A 17,818-nucleotide genomic window follows, 5' to 3' on the forward strand; every position below is an offset into this window, starting at 1 on the left:
GAAATATCATTCCCAGAGCAAGCCTGCACGGGAAATAATAACCTCCGAGCAACTCTGAAATTAGCCGATGCTGGGTAATGTTCATGTGTTCACCATCAGTTTAACACTAGTCAACAATAATTTACAAAGCAGGGCTACAATGAGATAGTGAGTGCTTTCAACAGGATGTTGTCTGTCTAGACAAGCCACAGGGAAGTTGGTTAAATGGTTTTTCTTATGGATGAGACCAGAACAAAGCTCTTTAGTTGGCAAAAAGAGAATGACCACATGGACACAAGTTCCTTTCGTGCAGAATTTTGGAAATGAGCTAATCAGTGTGGTCTTAATCTGATAGTGTTTCTCAAGTAAAAGAAGATAGTTAAGGTAAACAAACATGCATCCTAAAAAGCTGAAGTTCTTAAATGCAAGTGTGCTGGACTGGTCCGATCAGAGGATATGATCAGATCAGAGGAAATGTTTTGTCACACGAGTGGACTGCAGCAAGGTGTGGATCACATCAGACACTGAGAGCAATGTGAACATATTTCTCTAATGCATTTTTGCCACTCACAAATTTCTAATACTGGATGTTTTTCGGCTTATGTGGAAATACATGCAGACATTTCTGTGCATGTCGAATCAGACATACAGAGCACACATTACCATACATTTTCCCATCTTTTTCTTATCTTTAAAAAACCAAAGGCGAACACAAGAGTCAGAGATTTTAAACTAATTTGCTTTTTCATTTAAGCCCTTTGATAAATATTAAAAAAAAAAAAAAAATGTTTACTTATTGGTCTGTTGTAAATGTAACAGTTATTATTTACCGTTATTCAATTTTTAATCAACTTTTACCTGATTTTTCCTTCACTGATATGCAACCAGCATTCTTCTCTTTAAGAATCTGTTTTTTGTGCGGTGGCTGTCACAGCATATGGGTCTGACATGGCACTGCTGTCTCCTGTCGCAGTGAGCAAGTATATCATCTTTATCTGATATCCAGCAACATTAAAATATTAGCCTTCCAATTGGACATGGTGTGTGAAAACCAGGTTGTCACAGTATTAACAGAGTCCTGACTTTAAACGTGAGAAGAGAGCTCAATAAATGTAATGAATGTGTGACACTTGAACATCTGAAGTGCCGTGTTCAGCTCCATACCACTACCTCTCATACATAAAAAAAAGTCTTTTAAAGATGATATCTATGAGAGTTGTAGAGCCAATTTGTTCTCCCTGCGGCAACAGGCAACATGCTCTAATTACCACCCCCATTCTCCACTGCAGAGAGTGGGATGGAGGGAGTTGTTTAAGTTTCCAGCTTGTCCCGAACGTATAGAAGCTGTGTGCTCACAGAATTTATACTTCAAAAACGTAACCTTTGACTCTTGTGTAGCTTTATCGCACCCACTAGCCCGCATACAGTGTGGTCTGTGTGCCAAGGTTCTACGGAGGAAGTGTCTGTGATCACCCCAGCCTTTTTTACTTTGTGTAGGTCTCAGGACCCCCAAAAGGTACCTGTCTCCCCCAACATGGGTGTCTTTGAGAAGGAGATTTTTCAGCCTCTGTTCAGTTACTAAATTATTTTACCCATTAAGTTGAGTCCTGATCTAATTAGATAATATTTTTTAACAATTTTCCTGAACACAAAGAAATTATTTATTTAATTTATTTTTTTATTCAGGTGTGTGGGTGTATGTATGTGTGTGTGTGTGTGTGTGTGTGTGTGTGTGTGAGTGGGGGTGGGAGGGGGGGTGGGAGGGGGTGTCTTGAAGCTTTGTAGAAGAAAAAAACAATAACACTTTGGATGTTTTAGTTGGATGGCTTACAGTGTTTTTTTTTCCCATAACTTCTCTCAAAAGAGGATGGATTCTTGTCTCATTCTAACATCATAAAGACATTAAGCATTGACTATTGTGGATAAAGTGCATTTATTTTTCTAAATGACTAAAACCCTGTATGAAAATTCAAAAAATGTAGTTTACAAATAAACTTTGTGTGCAGTGCTCTGATGCTGGTAAAGGCAGGAACAGACAGTGCCAAAGCAAAATGACTAATTCAGCAAACACGCCAGGCTTGTCCCTGACAGGCCACAGAATTTGTCAAGAAATCATCTCTCTCTCTCTCTCTCTCTCTCTCTCTCTCTCTTTCTCTGCCTGGCTGACCCCCGGCAAATGAAAATAATCCAAAGTAATTAGAAGTGAGCTGGTCTGGTCCTGAGAGCCCCCGGGCGGCCGGGTAAACATGGCGGAGGGTCCGGGAGGGGCCAGCAGAAAGGGGGAGCGTGGAGGAGAGGGGGTGCTGACCTTGTCCACATAAAGCAGTGATTTATGAAGTGCAGGGCACAGCAGCAGGGCTTCTGTCTTCTCCCGCAGAACCAAATTACTGAGGTGGAGATTAACACGCCGCTCACAACGGGCTTACTTCCAGGCCCAAGGAAAATTTTTATTTACATTTTCTGCTTTCATTTCCTACGCTGTGTTTTAATGGTAATTGGGATATAGGGACACCAAGTATATCCTTTAATATGATGACTTAGAACTGCGCACGTATTGCATTGTGCGCTAATTGTGGTTTGTGGATGTGCCAATTGAAGAAAAAAGTTGCAGTCTTGTGCAAACTGGAGGCTAACCGTTCGTTTGAGCTCTGAATGAGTTCCCACCACTTGATTGAGTCGCCCCCACATTTAAGCAAAAATAAAATGCGCAGGGGGCCGTGTGTATACAGACTCATGATGGAGACTTAATGCAGCTTTTAGTCGGTGTCAATAGGAGGTCCTGCAATGAATGGTGGAACTATTTAATGTGGATTTGGCTGCGATATTTTCTTTCTCTCCTGTCTTTTTTTTTTCTTCTTCCCGCTCTCTGGGAGGATGTGGTGGAATGCACCACACAGGCCTTCCCAGTGTTTCCATGTGGCCCCTCAGCTGCAGCGCAAGGCTCTGCACCTCGCTGCCTGGAGTCAGTTTCCAACCCGCACGGGAATCCCCCCTCTTCTTCAGATTGTCCCATCATGACTTCACATGACTCTGGATTAAGCAACAAAATTTAAACCACTTTAAAGACCAGTTAGATATTACTGCAAACATATAGAGTATAAGGGGGGAGGGGGGGAGGACAGCCTTATGTTTTGCGCATGAAACTGATCTCAGATCAAGCAAAATATGATCAGGAAAATCCTGTGAATCGGCATTTACGTGATTGAAAGTCTAACATAAACAAGAGAGCCGCAAGCAAAATAAGCAAGGGCCCATTTAAGCAGTTCAAGCCCATTTGGAAAATTTCACAGCACTTTAAAGCGTCAGCACTAAAATGATCCGCTTGTTGTAGCGATGTTGTTAAAGTCTCCTAAACAAGTATGAAATGCTGTGTAGGATGATATAGTCGGAACTAACATACCCTGAAGCCTGCGTGTGTTTGGTTTGTAATTTGTTGATAAACAGCTTTTCCACGCCGCTATTTAGCACGTCACAATCATTATGACAAAAAAGGCATGGTATAATTCAGATAAAACAGATCTATTTCATCTGAACACATCAGAATAGTGTTTATGGCGGATTGCTCAAACAAATGTGAATTAGAGCTGTACGCCTTGCAAATCATTCTGGTTTATTAAACGAACAAGTGTTTTAAATTCACCCCATCGGTCTTCAAGAGCTTCGGAGCGCCTTGTTCGAGTGATTACATATTCAAGCGCATACAACAGGATCTTTCATGTCCCATCTAACAATTTGACGCCTTAATGTAGATGTTTTGCAGTTCACGCAGACAAGAAAGAAATCACCCCTTTCCTAAAATAAATAAATAAATAAATAAGCCAGAAAGCTGGCTGATCAAGCAGACTACTAACTGAGATATGCCAGCTCTTTCATGAAGTCAAACTTAACTGCACGTGACCGAAAAAAAATTATATATCTTCAACGCTCTTAGTCTCAAAGTAAAGTTACAAAGCTGCTTAAATCGATTGCATCTCTGAAGATAATGTATTGTAGCTGCTGATGTCATAAATAGACATCTGAGGCCCAGAATTATGGTCTGGTTCATAGCTTCAGAAAGTTTGGTTTTGAATCTGATGATTTAATGCAACATTGGCTTCACAAAAACAACAAAGTGAATCCCATGAATGTTTTAAGTGTCAGGTTGTCATCTGAAATGTTCCAATATAACTAAACAGGAGGGGAGAGAAAAAAAAAAAGTTCACTTCAGTTGAGCACGCCATCTGCTGGCCGGGTGAAGAAGCGCAGCTTTTCTTCACGCGGCCAGACCAAGGGGCTCCAGCCACTGTTGTTACCCCACTTTACCAGGGTTACCTCAGACCTCATGTGTTTATCCTCTTTTTTCTCCACACATTTCCGCTTTTTTTTTTTTTTTTCCGAAAAGCCCTAAAACTGCTCTCCCAATCAGGATCCTCGATCAGACCCGGAGTGGCCGTGAAGCAATCACTTTCCCAGATTACTTGTATTTAATACACAATGCATCATAAAACAAATCCCTCATCCTGACAGGAAGAAAATAGAACAGCTCATTCGACTTGAGCTTTCCCAATTTATGGCTAAATTAAAAAGGCCTCCAACAATGGACAAGTCGAGGAGAGGCAGGAAATCAATGACCGGGCGGACCGGGGTCTCTCCTCGGTTCTCAAAGAGCGCGAGACGATGGGAATCGGTGCCGGGGTCCTGCCTTATTTACACATGATTTTTCCTGTCCTTCCTGCACATTTGCACCGCGATTTTGTAAAACAATGGACATTATCTGGAATGGAAGGTCAATGTCAGAGAGTGAGGAGTTATCCATCACCATCTACTCTCATCAGGCGAAGCCGCGTCTTCTCTGGCTTTATAAGCTGCCTAATAAACTCCGCTCATCGATGAGTTGATTATTTCTTTATGATCCCATACCCATGTCCTTTTCCTCATGAGATCAACTTAAACATTACCATTTAAGTGAAACATTCAGGAAATTAAATGCCGAGCAGTTTTGTATCCTCTTGCAAGCGGGCTGCAGAGCAGGTGCACAGAATACAAAAAAAAAAAAAAAAAAGACGATCAAACTGATTTTAATTTTGAGAATGATTTAGACCTTTCATACAGTCTGCTTCCGTTTATATAGGAAAATTGATCATTTTAAGCCCCTTGTCTGTTTTGATATTTTCTGTCTTTTTTGTGTTAGTGAAAGCAAAGGGAAATAGGGGAAACTAAAGAGGGCTTTGTTTCCCCAAGTTTGAAAAAAGGCAGGGGATTAGGTCAATGTCTCAAGAAAGGTGGAGTTTGTAGTGCCCTGAATGGACTTTTCTCGCTGTCCTCCCAAGTCTGTGGCTTTTTTCTAACACAAAAAACAGCTGAACTTTCATATTGAGACGTTCCTTTTTTTTATGTAACTTTTTATTCTTTTTTTTTTTTTTTACACGCTGTTTTTGTAGTAAATTACGTTTTTTTTAAATGTTTAAACAAAACCGACATAAACAACTAATAAGGAGTAAATAAGACACGAATTACTGCCTGTTTTTCTGTAACTCTACCGGGTTCAGGTGGGCTTAACACGTTGTCCACGCAGTTCCATGCGTTTGATGAAAAGGTTTTGGAAGCACGTGCACCAGTGATGCACCGCTTTGCTTCATTAAAGTGTGCTGCCCGTGTGTGTAGTTCATCCCTTAAGAAGCCCCATCGCGACCTCTCCCTGACCCCGCTCACCCTCTCCAACCCCGGGCCCCTGTCACTTTAAAATTTACTGCGGAGAGAAGTCTCTTCCGACTGGGGACAGGGGGCAAAGACAAGCCCCCTGTTCCCAGTCGCCTCTCCTTTGGTGGAGATTATCGGGATGGACGCGCAGGATTCGTCTTTATGAGATACAGCCTGAATGAGAAGCTTCACACAGACTGAAGGCGAAACCTGAAATCTACCACCCCTGAATCTGTCATTTACACGACACATCCCGGTAGGCTGAGGAGGTGGAGAGGGGGAGTGGGGGAGAAGAGAGGAAGCGAATAATGAAAAGTTGAATGGCTACAAGAGGACACCTGGGCGCGTCAGGACAGGAGGGGTGACAAGAGAGGAGCGGACGAGCCAAACGAAGCGCACGCAGAGAAAAGTTGGGAGCAAGTTGATGCGCCGGAGGGGATTTAGTTCCGTCCCGCGATGTCTGTAGGACAGTGAGAGGAGAAACAAGAGGTCTGTGCTTTCTGAGAGACACATTACAGGGACAGGATTTAAATCGATCAAGCTCGCGGTGTCTGAGAGACATCGGCTCGTGCTGCGACTTGGAGACCCGAAGAGATACCAAAAAAAAAAAAAAAAAAAAAAAAAAAAAACAAGCAAAACACTGCTGGTTCTTACGGGGCTGAAAGTCTGGACGACGCACCGCAGCAAGACTGCATTCTTAGATTTATTCTTTATTTGACAAACAAGTTTTTACGCTTTATTTTGTTTCCCCATTTTTCTTTTTTTTTTTCTTTTCTTTTTTTTTTAAATCGGAGATTTCGGCACTTTTCCTCAGTTAAACACGCCGGTATCGTCCCAAGAGGTTGTTCCAACGGTAAGAAGATTCAGACTTTGTGAGTACAGCGAAATGAATGATTAGACAACATAAAGCAAAACTACTTTTCGTTAAGTGATCGTTGTGAATTAAGTTTGAGCCTACTGCTGAAACAGAAAGAGGTCTGTGCAGGATACAAGCAGGGACACCACGAGTCGGGACAATAGGCTTTATAAAACCTAAATATTTATTCAGCAGCAGGTCAATACAAAGGCGGAAAGGCAGATTTGTGACCCTAAGAGAGATTCTGTTTTTGCATCCTAACAATCGGCTTGTCTTCATAATTCTTATCGCTAGCAGTTTCCTGCAATTTATGTTTCCCAGTAAAGTTTACAGCTGCTGTGTAATAAATGTTAAGATTGAAAGACAACATCTCATTTATGATCCGAAGAAATACAGATGAAATATTTTATTTAATGTCCACTGATCTAATGATCCATATAATAATCCACATTTTATATTTATAGTAATTTTATTCATGAGAAGTTCACCTTAGACATATAAAGAAGAAAACAGTTTATTATTATTATTATTATTATTATTAATATTATTATTATTATTATTATTATTATTATTATTATTAAAATTTAAGCAAAAATTAAAATGTCAGATTCAATTTCCATCTGCAATAATTTTTTATACAAAAAATTACATTTAATTTAATTTCATAACTGTTTTTCCTTTTGTCTGGTCAATTGTATTTGTTTTTCGTTTGTAAATCAAAATTTGTTTGATCATTATCACAAAAAAGAATGAATGCATTCTTTAAGAAGGACTGATTTGATTGTTTTCTTTATATCACTATTTTATTGATTCATTTTGTACTGGTGTGGATTTATTGCTTCCTTTTAACATAAAAACATTAACATAATTTATCCTGTCATTCCTAAAAAGAAACAATTTCACAAAAAAAAAACTAAACCGAGAAAATGATTTGAGATATAAGTTCTTTTATTTATTTTACCATCTTTAAAAAAAACATTGAAACCTGTAACTTACAAATGACTAATTAATCTTTGTGTTTATGTGTGTTTTCTCTGTGTCTTTGTTTATATGCATACATGTGTGTGTTGCACTACAGATCTGCTCCTAACATTTAAGTGGTATTTCACAGTGGGAGGTATGTGGTTAGGCAGTGTTTGGACATAGTAACCTGGTCTGATACTGATCAAGGTCTGATCTTCCTTTTTGTTTGTTGTTGTTTTTTTACTCCCTCTCTGCAGATCTTGGATGGATCAGGCCATGTAAAATTCTGCGTGGATGCCAGCAAACCAGATATCGGGAGCTGGCTGAAGCACATCCAGTTTGCCCCTGTGGCCACGCAACACAACCTGACAGCGTGCCAGATAGATGATCAGGTACCAGGAGACACAACTCCTCACCTCAGCACTAAATGAATATGATCTTAAGAAACGAAAGAAATAAGAGAAGTAGAGAAAAACCGTGTGATTGAATTGATTTTAAATTCCCAAATGGTGATGTTTCTTTTGAGTTTTGCTGTCCAGCAGGATGAATCAAGCTTTTTAACACCACTCAGCCCCCGCTTTTTTTTTTTTCTTACACAACTCCTTTTGCCAGAAAGCTTTGCTGTATTTTCCAATAGCTGCCATTTTCTGAGCTCTTTTGTGTTCAAATGTGTTATTGTGATCTAAGTCAGATAGCATTTGGCCCACCTTGCTTTCACGTAACATACACCCACATTCACACACAGTTCTTTTCCCACGTTGCACTGTAGAGACTCCTTGTTATCTGTTCATGTTTTTCTCCTGTAATTGTGCGCTGGCTTCTGCCGTGCAAGGACCACAGGGCATGATCAGAGCCGGCTGGTCAAAGTGATAGTTCCACACACTTCCTAGTCACGCTTGCGATATAAACTCTTAGATATGCCAGGAATGTCACAGTCCTTTTGCTGCTCACCTGGCTGTAGAGAGGTACGTGCTGCACACATGGGGGCCTGTTCATCTCAATAATCCCCCAGCCAGGGGCTCCTCCTACACAGAAGCACACAGACAGGCCAGAAGACGAGACCCTAAATTTTTTTTTTTTGACGTGCACGTGGTGCATACCATCACTTGACCCTGATAAAAATAACATAATCTAACTTGTGTGGTTGTCGTCACTCCTCACTGGTGGTCCATCTAGATTACATGTAGAGTCGTCCATTGAAATTTCAGCCAAAAGTATAATTCAATAAGTGGCACACAATATGGTTGATGCAAATTTAGGGCAAAATACATTTTGATTTAGTTTGTTTTTACCATGTAATAAATTGAAAAGCTTCAGATTACCAACTTGGATCTTATCAGTAACACATCTTCCACCTTTCTCTCAGGTCTCTTTTTTCCTGTCATTCCTCTTGCACATCTCTAGAAGGAGGAAAGATAGCAAAAAGCTAAGGAACTCTATATAGAGAGAGCATGCAAAAAGAGAAGCAGCCTTCCAAATGTAGTTATCTACTCTTTTGTAAGAGATACAGAGAGACAAACAAGCAGAGAGAGCCTTATTGAGCTGCTCTCTGCACGAGGTGTGACTCGCTGTCAACGCCGTGGTTCTGCTTGGGTGGCTGTGTAAGGATCTGACAGGTCACGGACATGGCTATGATGAGGTGATTGTTAAGTATCACACACTGTCACAACACAGCACAATGTGCCGTCTTTAAGCCTTCCGGCTAACATTAGTGTTTTTGAAAAAACACTGTAGCGCCTCACAATGCCTGTCTGCATATCTAAAATGAATAGACTAAATGGGGTGGTCCTGCAAAGGCGCTGTCAGTTTTTAGTACTCTGTGTGTGTGTGTGTGCATGTGTGTCTGTGCCCTTAAGCACATGAGGGCATTTTGTAATCATGTGTGCACAGATGTTTATGTGCATTGACTTGTTGTGAGTGAGTCAAGTGTTTTATTTAGTCTCTAAAGTGTATGCACACACCTGTAAGTGTCTGGGTTTCTACATGCATGCATGTAAGAACGTGAGATTCTGTGAGTGTGTGTGTGTGTGTGTGTGTGTGTGTGTGTGTGTGTGTGTGTGTGTGTGTGTGTGTGTGTGTGTGTGTGTGTGTGTGTGTGTGTGTGTTTGCACCAGCTGCAGGACTGAATTGTTCATTGCGGTTCAGATGACTCCCCGTGCTCCTCATTCTGAGCTAAAAACATTAAAACACACTACCTGACTCCAACAGGTCTTTCCTGCCACAGTAATGTGCTGAGTCCAAACCCAGCCTGAAACCACATATTATGCATTCACCACATGTTCCATCACCGGTTTTCCACAGAAAGGTTTGACCAAGTTGTTCAGAGCTTACATGCTTCTTGTTTGGCTAAATCTTCCATCAGAATCAGGTTTAAAGAAATCTTCTCACACCATCAGACAGAAATGATTTGTCACTCGATATGTTTTAAGACTTTGCCTTACAATGGCAGCAGTCTCCAGGTGTGCTGGTCATTATTTGGCCCTGGGTCTTTTCAAACGCCAGTTTACTTCTGCCAGTGTGAGAATAAAACTGGTCTCCATCCTCTTATTTCTGACCCAGATCTGTTTATCATAAAACTTTATGACCAGTCCCAGGAGAACGGCCCAGTGAGACGGGAATGAGTAAGTGAGACAATGCCTGTATTTTTAACTAGATGGACTGGTCAAAAATCCCATTTTCCATGTTTTATCCTCAGCTTTGCTCCATATTCATAAAATTACCTTTTCTGGAAGCATCTGCACAGAAATGATTTTTTTAAAAAACATAAGAAAACAATGAGTGTTAGAGGATTATACTCTCATTATATTTATTGTCAAACAAGATTCTCTCAACATAAAGGGGAAGAAAAACATTATGTCACTGTATACCCAGCTGTTCAGAATTAATGGGACAAAAATGACAGATACTGTTTTGTTTTTCTTTCCTCTGAGCTTTTAGCTATAAATTCCATATTTTACTAAATTTTCAACAAGGACAGCCTTTCATTTTGATGGCTTTTAAGTTTTATTGCTTTATATGTGTGACACTGCAGAGCAACAGGAAAGACTGAAGAGGAAGGAGATGGCAGGTGTAGCAGTTTGTGAGTCACACTGAAACCACCTGTAATTACTTCAGTGTGCTACATTTCTTAGTCCGGTAAAACAAAAAAACAAAAAAAAAACAGCCTGTCAGGACGGTTACATTTTCATCAGTTTTTTTTTTTTCAATAAATCCTACTGCAACAGTCAGTAAGTTTAATGTTTAATTGATTTCATTTTTATTTTATTCTAGCAACCTGTTATTTTTATTGAATTTTAGCTTTTAAGCATCTTTTTTTGCCTATGCTCAAACTTCCCTTTTGCAGCACACAACCCAGAATAACCAACCGATGCATAGATTCCTCCACAGTCAACACATTTTGTTGTTAAGTTAATTAGGGCAATTAGTGCTTCAAAACCCTCCAATGCACTTCTCACTCTTGTGATTCAATTGAATAGAAAATTGATTAAAAATGAAATTAGCATTTCCAACAAGGCCCTGAAGAGCTTTTCATAAGATAGTGCAAAGGGATATGAGTGTTAATCTCATTCACTCTATTGATTCTCACTCAGTAATGAGTGCAATGAAGTGGTTCAGAGGGATATTAGCAAAATACTGATGTCCATTCACTGTGTGAGCATGCTAGAAGTCATTGTGACTCCAAGATAACAGCTTGAAGCCAATTTAGTTTTAGAGAATGCACAAAGATGAATTATGAGAAGGGATCACATTTATTTGAACTAGAGGCAAAAACACGATGTTCCCCAGGTTTCAGATTGTTAAATCTACTTTTTAAAAACCACAGGGATTAAAAACTCCAAAATGTCATTTGGCAGATTTAATTTTCTCTCTTTTTCTTTTCTTTTTTTTTCTGAAGCCAAGCTCCAACAGCTGGTTCAGTCTTACATGAAGAGAGTCACGCTGGCTTCCTTACACATTCATCCAATTACCTGGAACTAGTTGCACATTGCGTTCTTTTCCTCTTTATTGCTATCTAAGTCACATTACGGTTTTGTTCAGAGGCCAAGCAATGGGGACTGCCAACTATACCGTATATGTAGCATTACCCTGATAGCTGCAGGGAGGTAGAGGGAAAAAACATGTGGCTATCAAATACAACAGCTAAAAAAAGCACAAGTAAACAATATATAGCGGGCCTTTTTTCTGTTTCTTTTTATGTTAATTACAAGATTGTATCTTTTCCCAACAAACTGACTCCTTTAAGTATTTGAGATATATTTCTTTGTTGTTTTTATTAATTTATTTACTGTAAACTTTATCAGGTGGTTGGGACATCTATGATGTTTATAGTTTCTAAAAGTTACACTAACTTGATAGTTAAGATTTACACAGAGACAAGCACCCAGTAAGATTTATTGGGGAACACCATTGTGAGTGAATGGCATACCGGTGGAATGAGCTGTGTATGAGCGAGGAATCGGCCAGCAGGGTGTGCCCTGGGAAAATGTGACTGTGTTTACTCTGCTAATGACTAATGGTGTCAAGGTAACAAGTTGTCCGATTATAGCCCCTGATCCTCTTATGGTTGTAACCTTTGGCAGTGAGAGTGTGTGAGAAAAGGAAAGACTTGATAAATTAACCTACACAGACAAAAACAATACACATGAAAAGAAAACATTCAGTCATCAGATTCTTACAAACTCCATATTTTGCAGTCATGTCATGAAAAATAAAGTGTTTCTGATGCTGCAGGTTTTCATGTTGGGTATCTTACATAACGATTAATCTTAAACTGGTATTAATCTCCTTCAAGTGGATCTGTTTATGAGTGTAGGTGTGTTTGTTTGAGTGTCCATAAGATGCTAAATGTAACCCAAAAAACCAAAGGTTTTGTTGATGCCTGCTTGTTTTATTACATGTCTGTTTTTACTGTGTATCTGGGTCACCCTGTAGGGAAAAAGTGGCACTGTAAGGGGACATCCTATTTTGTTTATAATCACCACCTTATGCTCACTTGTATGTACTTAAACTACAACACAGTTCATCTTTACGCTTAAAGGGACTTAAAGGAAAGAGGTAGGGCACAGATACATAAGTTTCTTGCTGGTGGATGTTTGCTTTTGCTTTAAAACGCTGATTCAGTTGCGGTGTTTTCTAATACACTTGTGTACTTTGTTTTCTCTGAACAAAATGATTTGGATGTATGTTAACCGTAAGGATCCGAGGCCTTACCACACAGTCTGACAGCTTTCCAAACAGCCTCCCTCTTCGGCCTCAGTATCAGTCTCTCCAAGCGGAATCTCTGCAGAACAACATGTCTGTTTGAGCTTCTGTCTAATTGTTCCTAAATCACAATATTTTTGTGACCTCACAGGGCTGATGGCCTTTGAGTACCTCTGTGTGTTTGTCTGTACAAGTCTGTCTGCTTTCTGATGAACACCCCATGTAATCCTGCTCTTGTACCTATGGTATAGATACAAGCTTAAGTTAAAAAAAAAAAAAATCAAGTCAAGGATCAAGGAATCTCAAAGTTCAGTTCCCTTAATTCTTTGTTGAAACAATGGGGGTTCAGCTCTGTTGCTCACCAGGACTGTATTTCTCTTTGACAAACTTGTAAAAAAAAGCTGGCCAACTTTACTTGTAGACCTTCCTCGGAACCAGATGAAAACATTCTTCAAATGCTCCAAAAATGTTTTGAAATGAATAATAAAATAACATAAGAGAAATATTTGTTGGATTAAATTTGGTGGTTAATATGTAATGACTGGTTTAGCCCGCAGTGGGACCAAAACTTGTCGTGCTTCTTACTGATTTTCTTGGCAGCTTACATTTTTCTATTGCCTGAAGTTAAATAATACTTTTATGCCACACAAAACATCACCTACTGTGTATCAGTCATTTCCATAATTAATGGCATGCAAGAGCTCTCCCTCAGTCAGACTGACTGAAACCCTGGTTGCCTTGGTGACACAACAATGTGTAGTTAGAGGCCAGAACTAAGAACAATTACACATACACTTAGAGAATAGTGTACAAATTGCATCATGATCTTTATTTTGGCCAAGATGCTTATAAGCCTTTGTGGAGTCTCTGTGGCTCTAATGATATTCCCTCATTAGCTGTCTACCTGTGACCCATAACTTCCCAGAAGCATCCCCTCCATACTAGCCCCCTCAACTGCACTTCTAATAAATTCCTCCATCCTTATTGTCACGTTGACACAACAAAGGAAGTTGATATGTAAAATGTCCAAAGCATTCCCAGAATAACCACATGTGTGATTGTTTTGGAGAGAAAGGCTATTGTGTGTCCATGGGAAGCTTCACAGTCGCAGGGTCTCTCAGCTGATTCTTTAATGTGACAACCCCCCCCCCCTCTAAATGTACTTTGTAATATGCCTATATTATCTAGGCATGTGCAAGATATTACACTGATTTGCAAGAGCAACATATACAATAACAATTTTGTAAAGACAGTTTTGGAATAAGACAAGCACAGGTGGATGAGTCATGGCCGCATTTCACATAAAATCTACTTTAATACATGTTTTATAGTTTTTTCATGCGCGAGTCATAGTGTCATTGCAATATTAAAAATGTTATTTTATGTTGCACATTTTCCTAATATTGTGTAGCTCTAGAATTGTGGGAGTACAGGAGAAGTTGTGGTTTACTCTCCCGCTAAAAGTTTTTTCCATGTCTGAAAAGCTTTTTTATTGCTTATTTTGCTTGCTGTCAAGTTAGTGAGTTTGCACTACACACATTCATGTACCACTTCCTGCACACCGTAATCGTGTGTGTAGTTATGAGAGAGTGTATTTATTCTGCAAGATGCTTGCTTGTGTTGTCATTCATGCACATGAGATGGATGTCTTATGTGATGATTAAGTGCAATTTAATAAATGTGTATATTTTCATGTGTAAGTCTGCCTTCGTAGTGGCTGTGGTGGTAAGGCAATCAAGTACACAAGGGAGGTGATTTGAGTGTTTATGTGTGTATTTGTACAATACCAAAAGTTGCCCTCAAGGGCCTCTGCTAATGGTCAAAATTTAGCATTGAGGACCACATTTTTGTGTCGTGTGAACAAGAAAAAGGAATTAAACATAGTCAAAACCAAAGCAACTGCAACATCTTTATCAGGAAACAAAAATGATAATTAATCTAGCGCAAAAATAGTTTATTTCTCTCTGCAGGTTTGTGTGACCTCTTTGAGTTAAATGCACATTTGTATTTGTTAAAAAAATATATTATTTGTGTTGCAGATCTTTTACAAAGTCACCAGAGAGATTTTCCCCGGTGAGGAGCTGCTACTTTTCATGAAGGCTGAAGAATATTCATGTGATACTATGGCTCCTGATATTCATGGTCTGCACCAAACACACACTTGCTGAAGAAATACCTACACGTACCACTTACTTAAACAAAGAGGATAATAATCCCCCCCACCCCCCACCCCCACCCTCTTCCACTTTGCAGAGGAGAGGCAGTACCGCTGTGAGGATTGTGACCAGCACTTTGAGTCCCGCAACCAGCTGCTGGACCACCAAAAGCACCCATGTGGGATGCCCCCCTCTTCCTTCCTTAACCCAGGTTTGACTTATACTTCTAAATAGATGTGCTTGTTTAAATCCACAGTAAATACTGGGAAATGAAGAGTGACAAGAAGGATGAGTGTCTGAGGAGTGTGAAAGCTGCTGAAACTGAGAAAATGAAGAAATGAACTGTGGGAGCAAATGTTTATAAACTCATCCGAAATGTTTTACCTTATGCAAGCTGATTGTAAAGATGATGTAATATACAGAAATAGAAGTAAACTCCAGAGTATTGTTAAAATTTTGTTTGTCCATAAGGAATTCGGCCAAAATTACCACACGTGTTAGTCTTGATACGCAGTGTTTCAGGCGCAACAAGTCATGCAGTGTAATGGCGTGTCTGTAACAATGTAAGGATTTAGGGAAGGAATGGAAGACGCAGCGGTCAGTGCAGAAAGATGCAGATATATTGAAGTTTGTTTGATAGCATTTAATAACAAGACAAACATGAAATGATGGAGAAAGCAGATTTTATATGGAACTAAACCTGAACCCAGATCAGGCCATGTGATGTCTGTAACACTCTTCATAATATGTGATTTGCTTGTGTCCCTTTCTCTTCACGCAGGAGGGGACAGTGACCTGAAGGCTCAAGAACCTCAAGACTTGCGGCCCCTCCATATGTCTCAAGGCCTGCATGAGTGTAAGGAGTGTGACCAGGTCTTTCCAGATGTCCAGAGGTAATAGCCGAAGAGATACATCTAATCACATTGATTTGTGTTTGGGACATGAAGACATTTGGCAGCAGCTATCGCCAATAACAAAAAATGAACCTTTCTGAGAACTGATCAATTTTCCTTGTTTGTCTTCTGTGCGTCCATCAGCCTGGAGGCCCATACTCTGTCCCACTCTGAGGACAGGGAATATAAGTGTGATCAGTGTCCCAAGGCCTTCAACTGGAAATCAAACTTGATCCGACATCAGATGTCACACGACAGTGGCAAACACTATGAATGTGAAAACTGCTCAAAGGTAAAGTGATGACTTTTGAAGGATTTTTTTTTTTTTTAATAGATGAGTATTTTTGTTGCTTTTGTTTGTAATTTTTGTCCACATGCTTGTTTGTTTTACAGATTTGTAGAAGCAGATAGTAACACTCCTCTGTGTGTCTTTTTGGTTCCTTCCCCCAGCAGGTGTTCACAGACCCCAGTAACCTACAGAGGCACATTCGCTCACAGCACGTGGGGGCACGTGCCCATGCCTGCTCCGACTGTGGTAAGACGTTTGCAACGTCTTCAGGTCTCAAGCAGCATAAGCACATCCACAGCAGTGTCAAACCCTTCATGTGTAAGTCACTAAGACCCTACCTATGTAAGTCTCCTCAGTACATTATAATAATAACAATAACAACATGCTTTGACTTACCTGTATTACAAACAAAATGATCATTTTGCAAGGATATACTTCAACTTACTTTAGCTCTTCGTCATGATCTACAGGATATATTGGTGTTATATAGGAGTTTTTAATGCCCCCCCCCCGCACACACTGCCAGGATGGCAACACCAGCATGTTGACTATTGACCCAGTGTGATCTGCTTTACACACTACAGCTAACAGCCTTTTAATTCTCACTTTGTCACTTAATCACATATGTTTTGTCTGTAAATTCCAACTCCAACAAGACCCAAACATATTCTGACCTTTCACACTTTCACCACCTCACAACGGAGATCTGATCTCCTTCCCCTAAAGCATTATGATCTTTACCCTTTGCCCCTTCCCTCCTCCTCCCTCTTTTACACACATACAAGCTCACACAGACCTGTCTACACATTAAATACCCAACATCTTACAAGCACACACACTTGCATATGCATAGGCAGGAATGACTGCGTCTCCACCGAAGACCTCGTATTCCCCTCTCTCTCCTCTCTGCGTTCACCATTCCTTACAAATAGCAACCACATGTACGGCCCTGTGAATAGTCCATTTGCTGTAATCAGCAGAAAATATGCAGGTTTAAAAACAACTAATGGTTGTGTTAAAAAAGAAAAAGAAAAGGCAAAGCAACCCAAAAACATGATGGCTGTCTGGATATAATCAAACGTGTGTATGTGAAGTATTTGTTTGAGTGACAGCTCTTGGAGGACATGTTTGTGTTTTGTACAGAAGTATGAGAAGCGCATGAGATTCTGTTTTTTTTAAATGCATGCAGTGTGTCAAGGATGTGTTTGTCTTAACACTTGTCTCTAAGAAGGAAGTGCTCACCATCACTTGTATGCCATCCGTCTCTCTGGGATATGTTTGTAAGATTTTGTTTCAGTTTGTTCAGAGTTTATGAATACGTACATGTTGTAGATCCGATTCCTCATTCAGTGTTTTAATGGTTGTGTGTTGTTAGGCCATAAATGTCAAAATCACATGATTTATTGTGAAGGATTTTTTCTGGTAGTTTGTACAGGCCCCGTGGCCATACTTGTAAAAATAAACACACAAGGAAAGATCAATAGAAGCAGCTACAATCCCTGACTTTTGAACATAATGTACAGAACTGCCAATCTCACTGAAATTTCTTCTATGCAACTAAACAAATTGAAATTTATATTTACATGGACTCTCCAAACTGCATTTACCTGTATGATAAGGTAAATGCACAGTTTACAAAGAACAGAGGAATTATGCTCCTTACACATTTTTCCAGATGTTTTTTTTAATAAGTTTTTTAGGTTTTTTTAAGTTTTTATTAAGTTTTTATAAGATTACATTCACTCTTGGCTCAAGTCTCTCATATTTAGAGTTTCTCTTGCCTTTTTATTCTATTATGTTT

At 39.7% G+C, this 17,818-nt stretch overlaps 1 protein-coding gene across 1 annotated transcript in view; it reads left to right on the forward strand.

Moving 5' to 3' along the window:
* Positions 1-17,818, forward strand: part of mecom (MDS1 and EVI1 complex locus) — a 132,989-nt gene that overhangs the window by 99,876 nt on the left and 15,295 nt on the right. Inside the window, exons 3-8 of the mRNA XM_079246451.1 lie at positions 7,735-7,869; positions 14,719-14,821; positions 14,933-15,046; positions 15,617-15,728; positions 15,873-16,020; positions 16,179-16,359. Coding sequence (XP_079102577.1) covers positions 7,735-7,869; positions 14,719-14,821; positions 14,933-15,046; positions 15,617-15,728; positions 15,873-16,020; positions 16,179-16,359 — 793 coding nt within the window. The remainder of the gene's footprint in view (positions 1-7,734; positions 7,870-14,718; positions 14,822-14,932; positions 15,047-15,616; positions 15,729-15,872; positions 16,021-16,178; positions 16,360-17,818) is intronic.

Source organism: Telmatherina bonti, assembly GCF_933228915.1.
Source record: "Telmatherina bonti genome assembly, chromosome: 9".
Lineage (NCBI taxonomy): Eukaryota > Metazoa > Chordata > Actinopteri > Atheriniformes > Telmatherinidae > Telmatherina > Telmatherina bonti.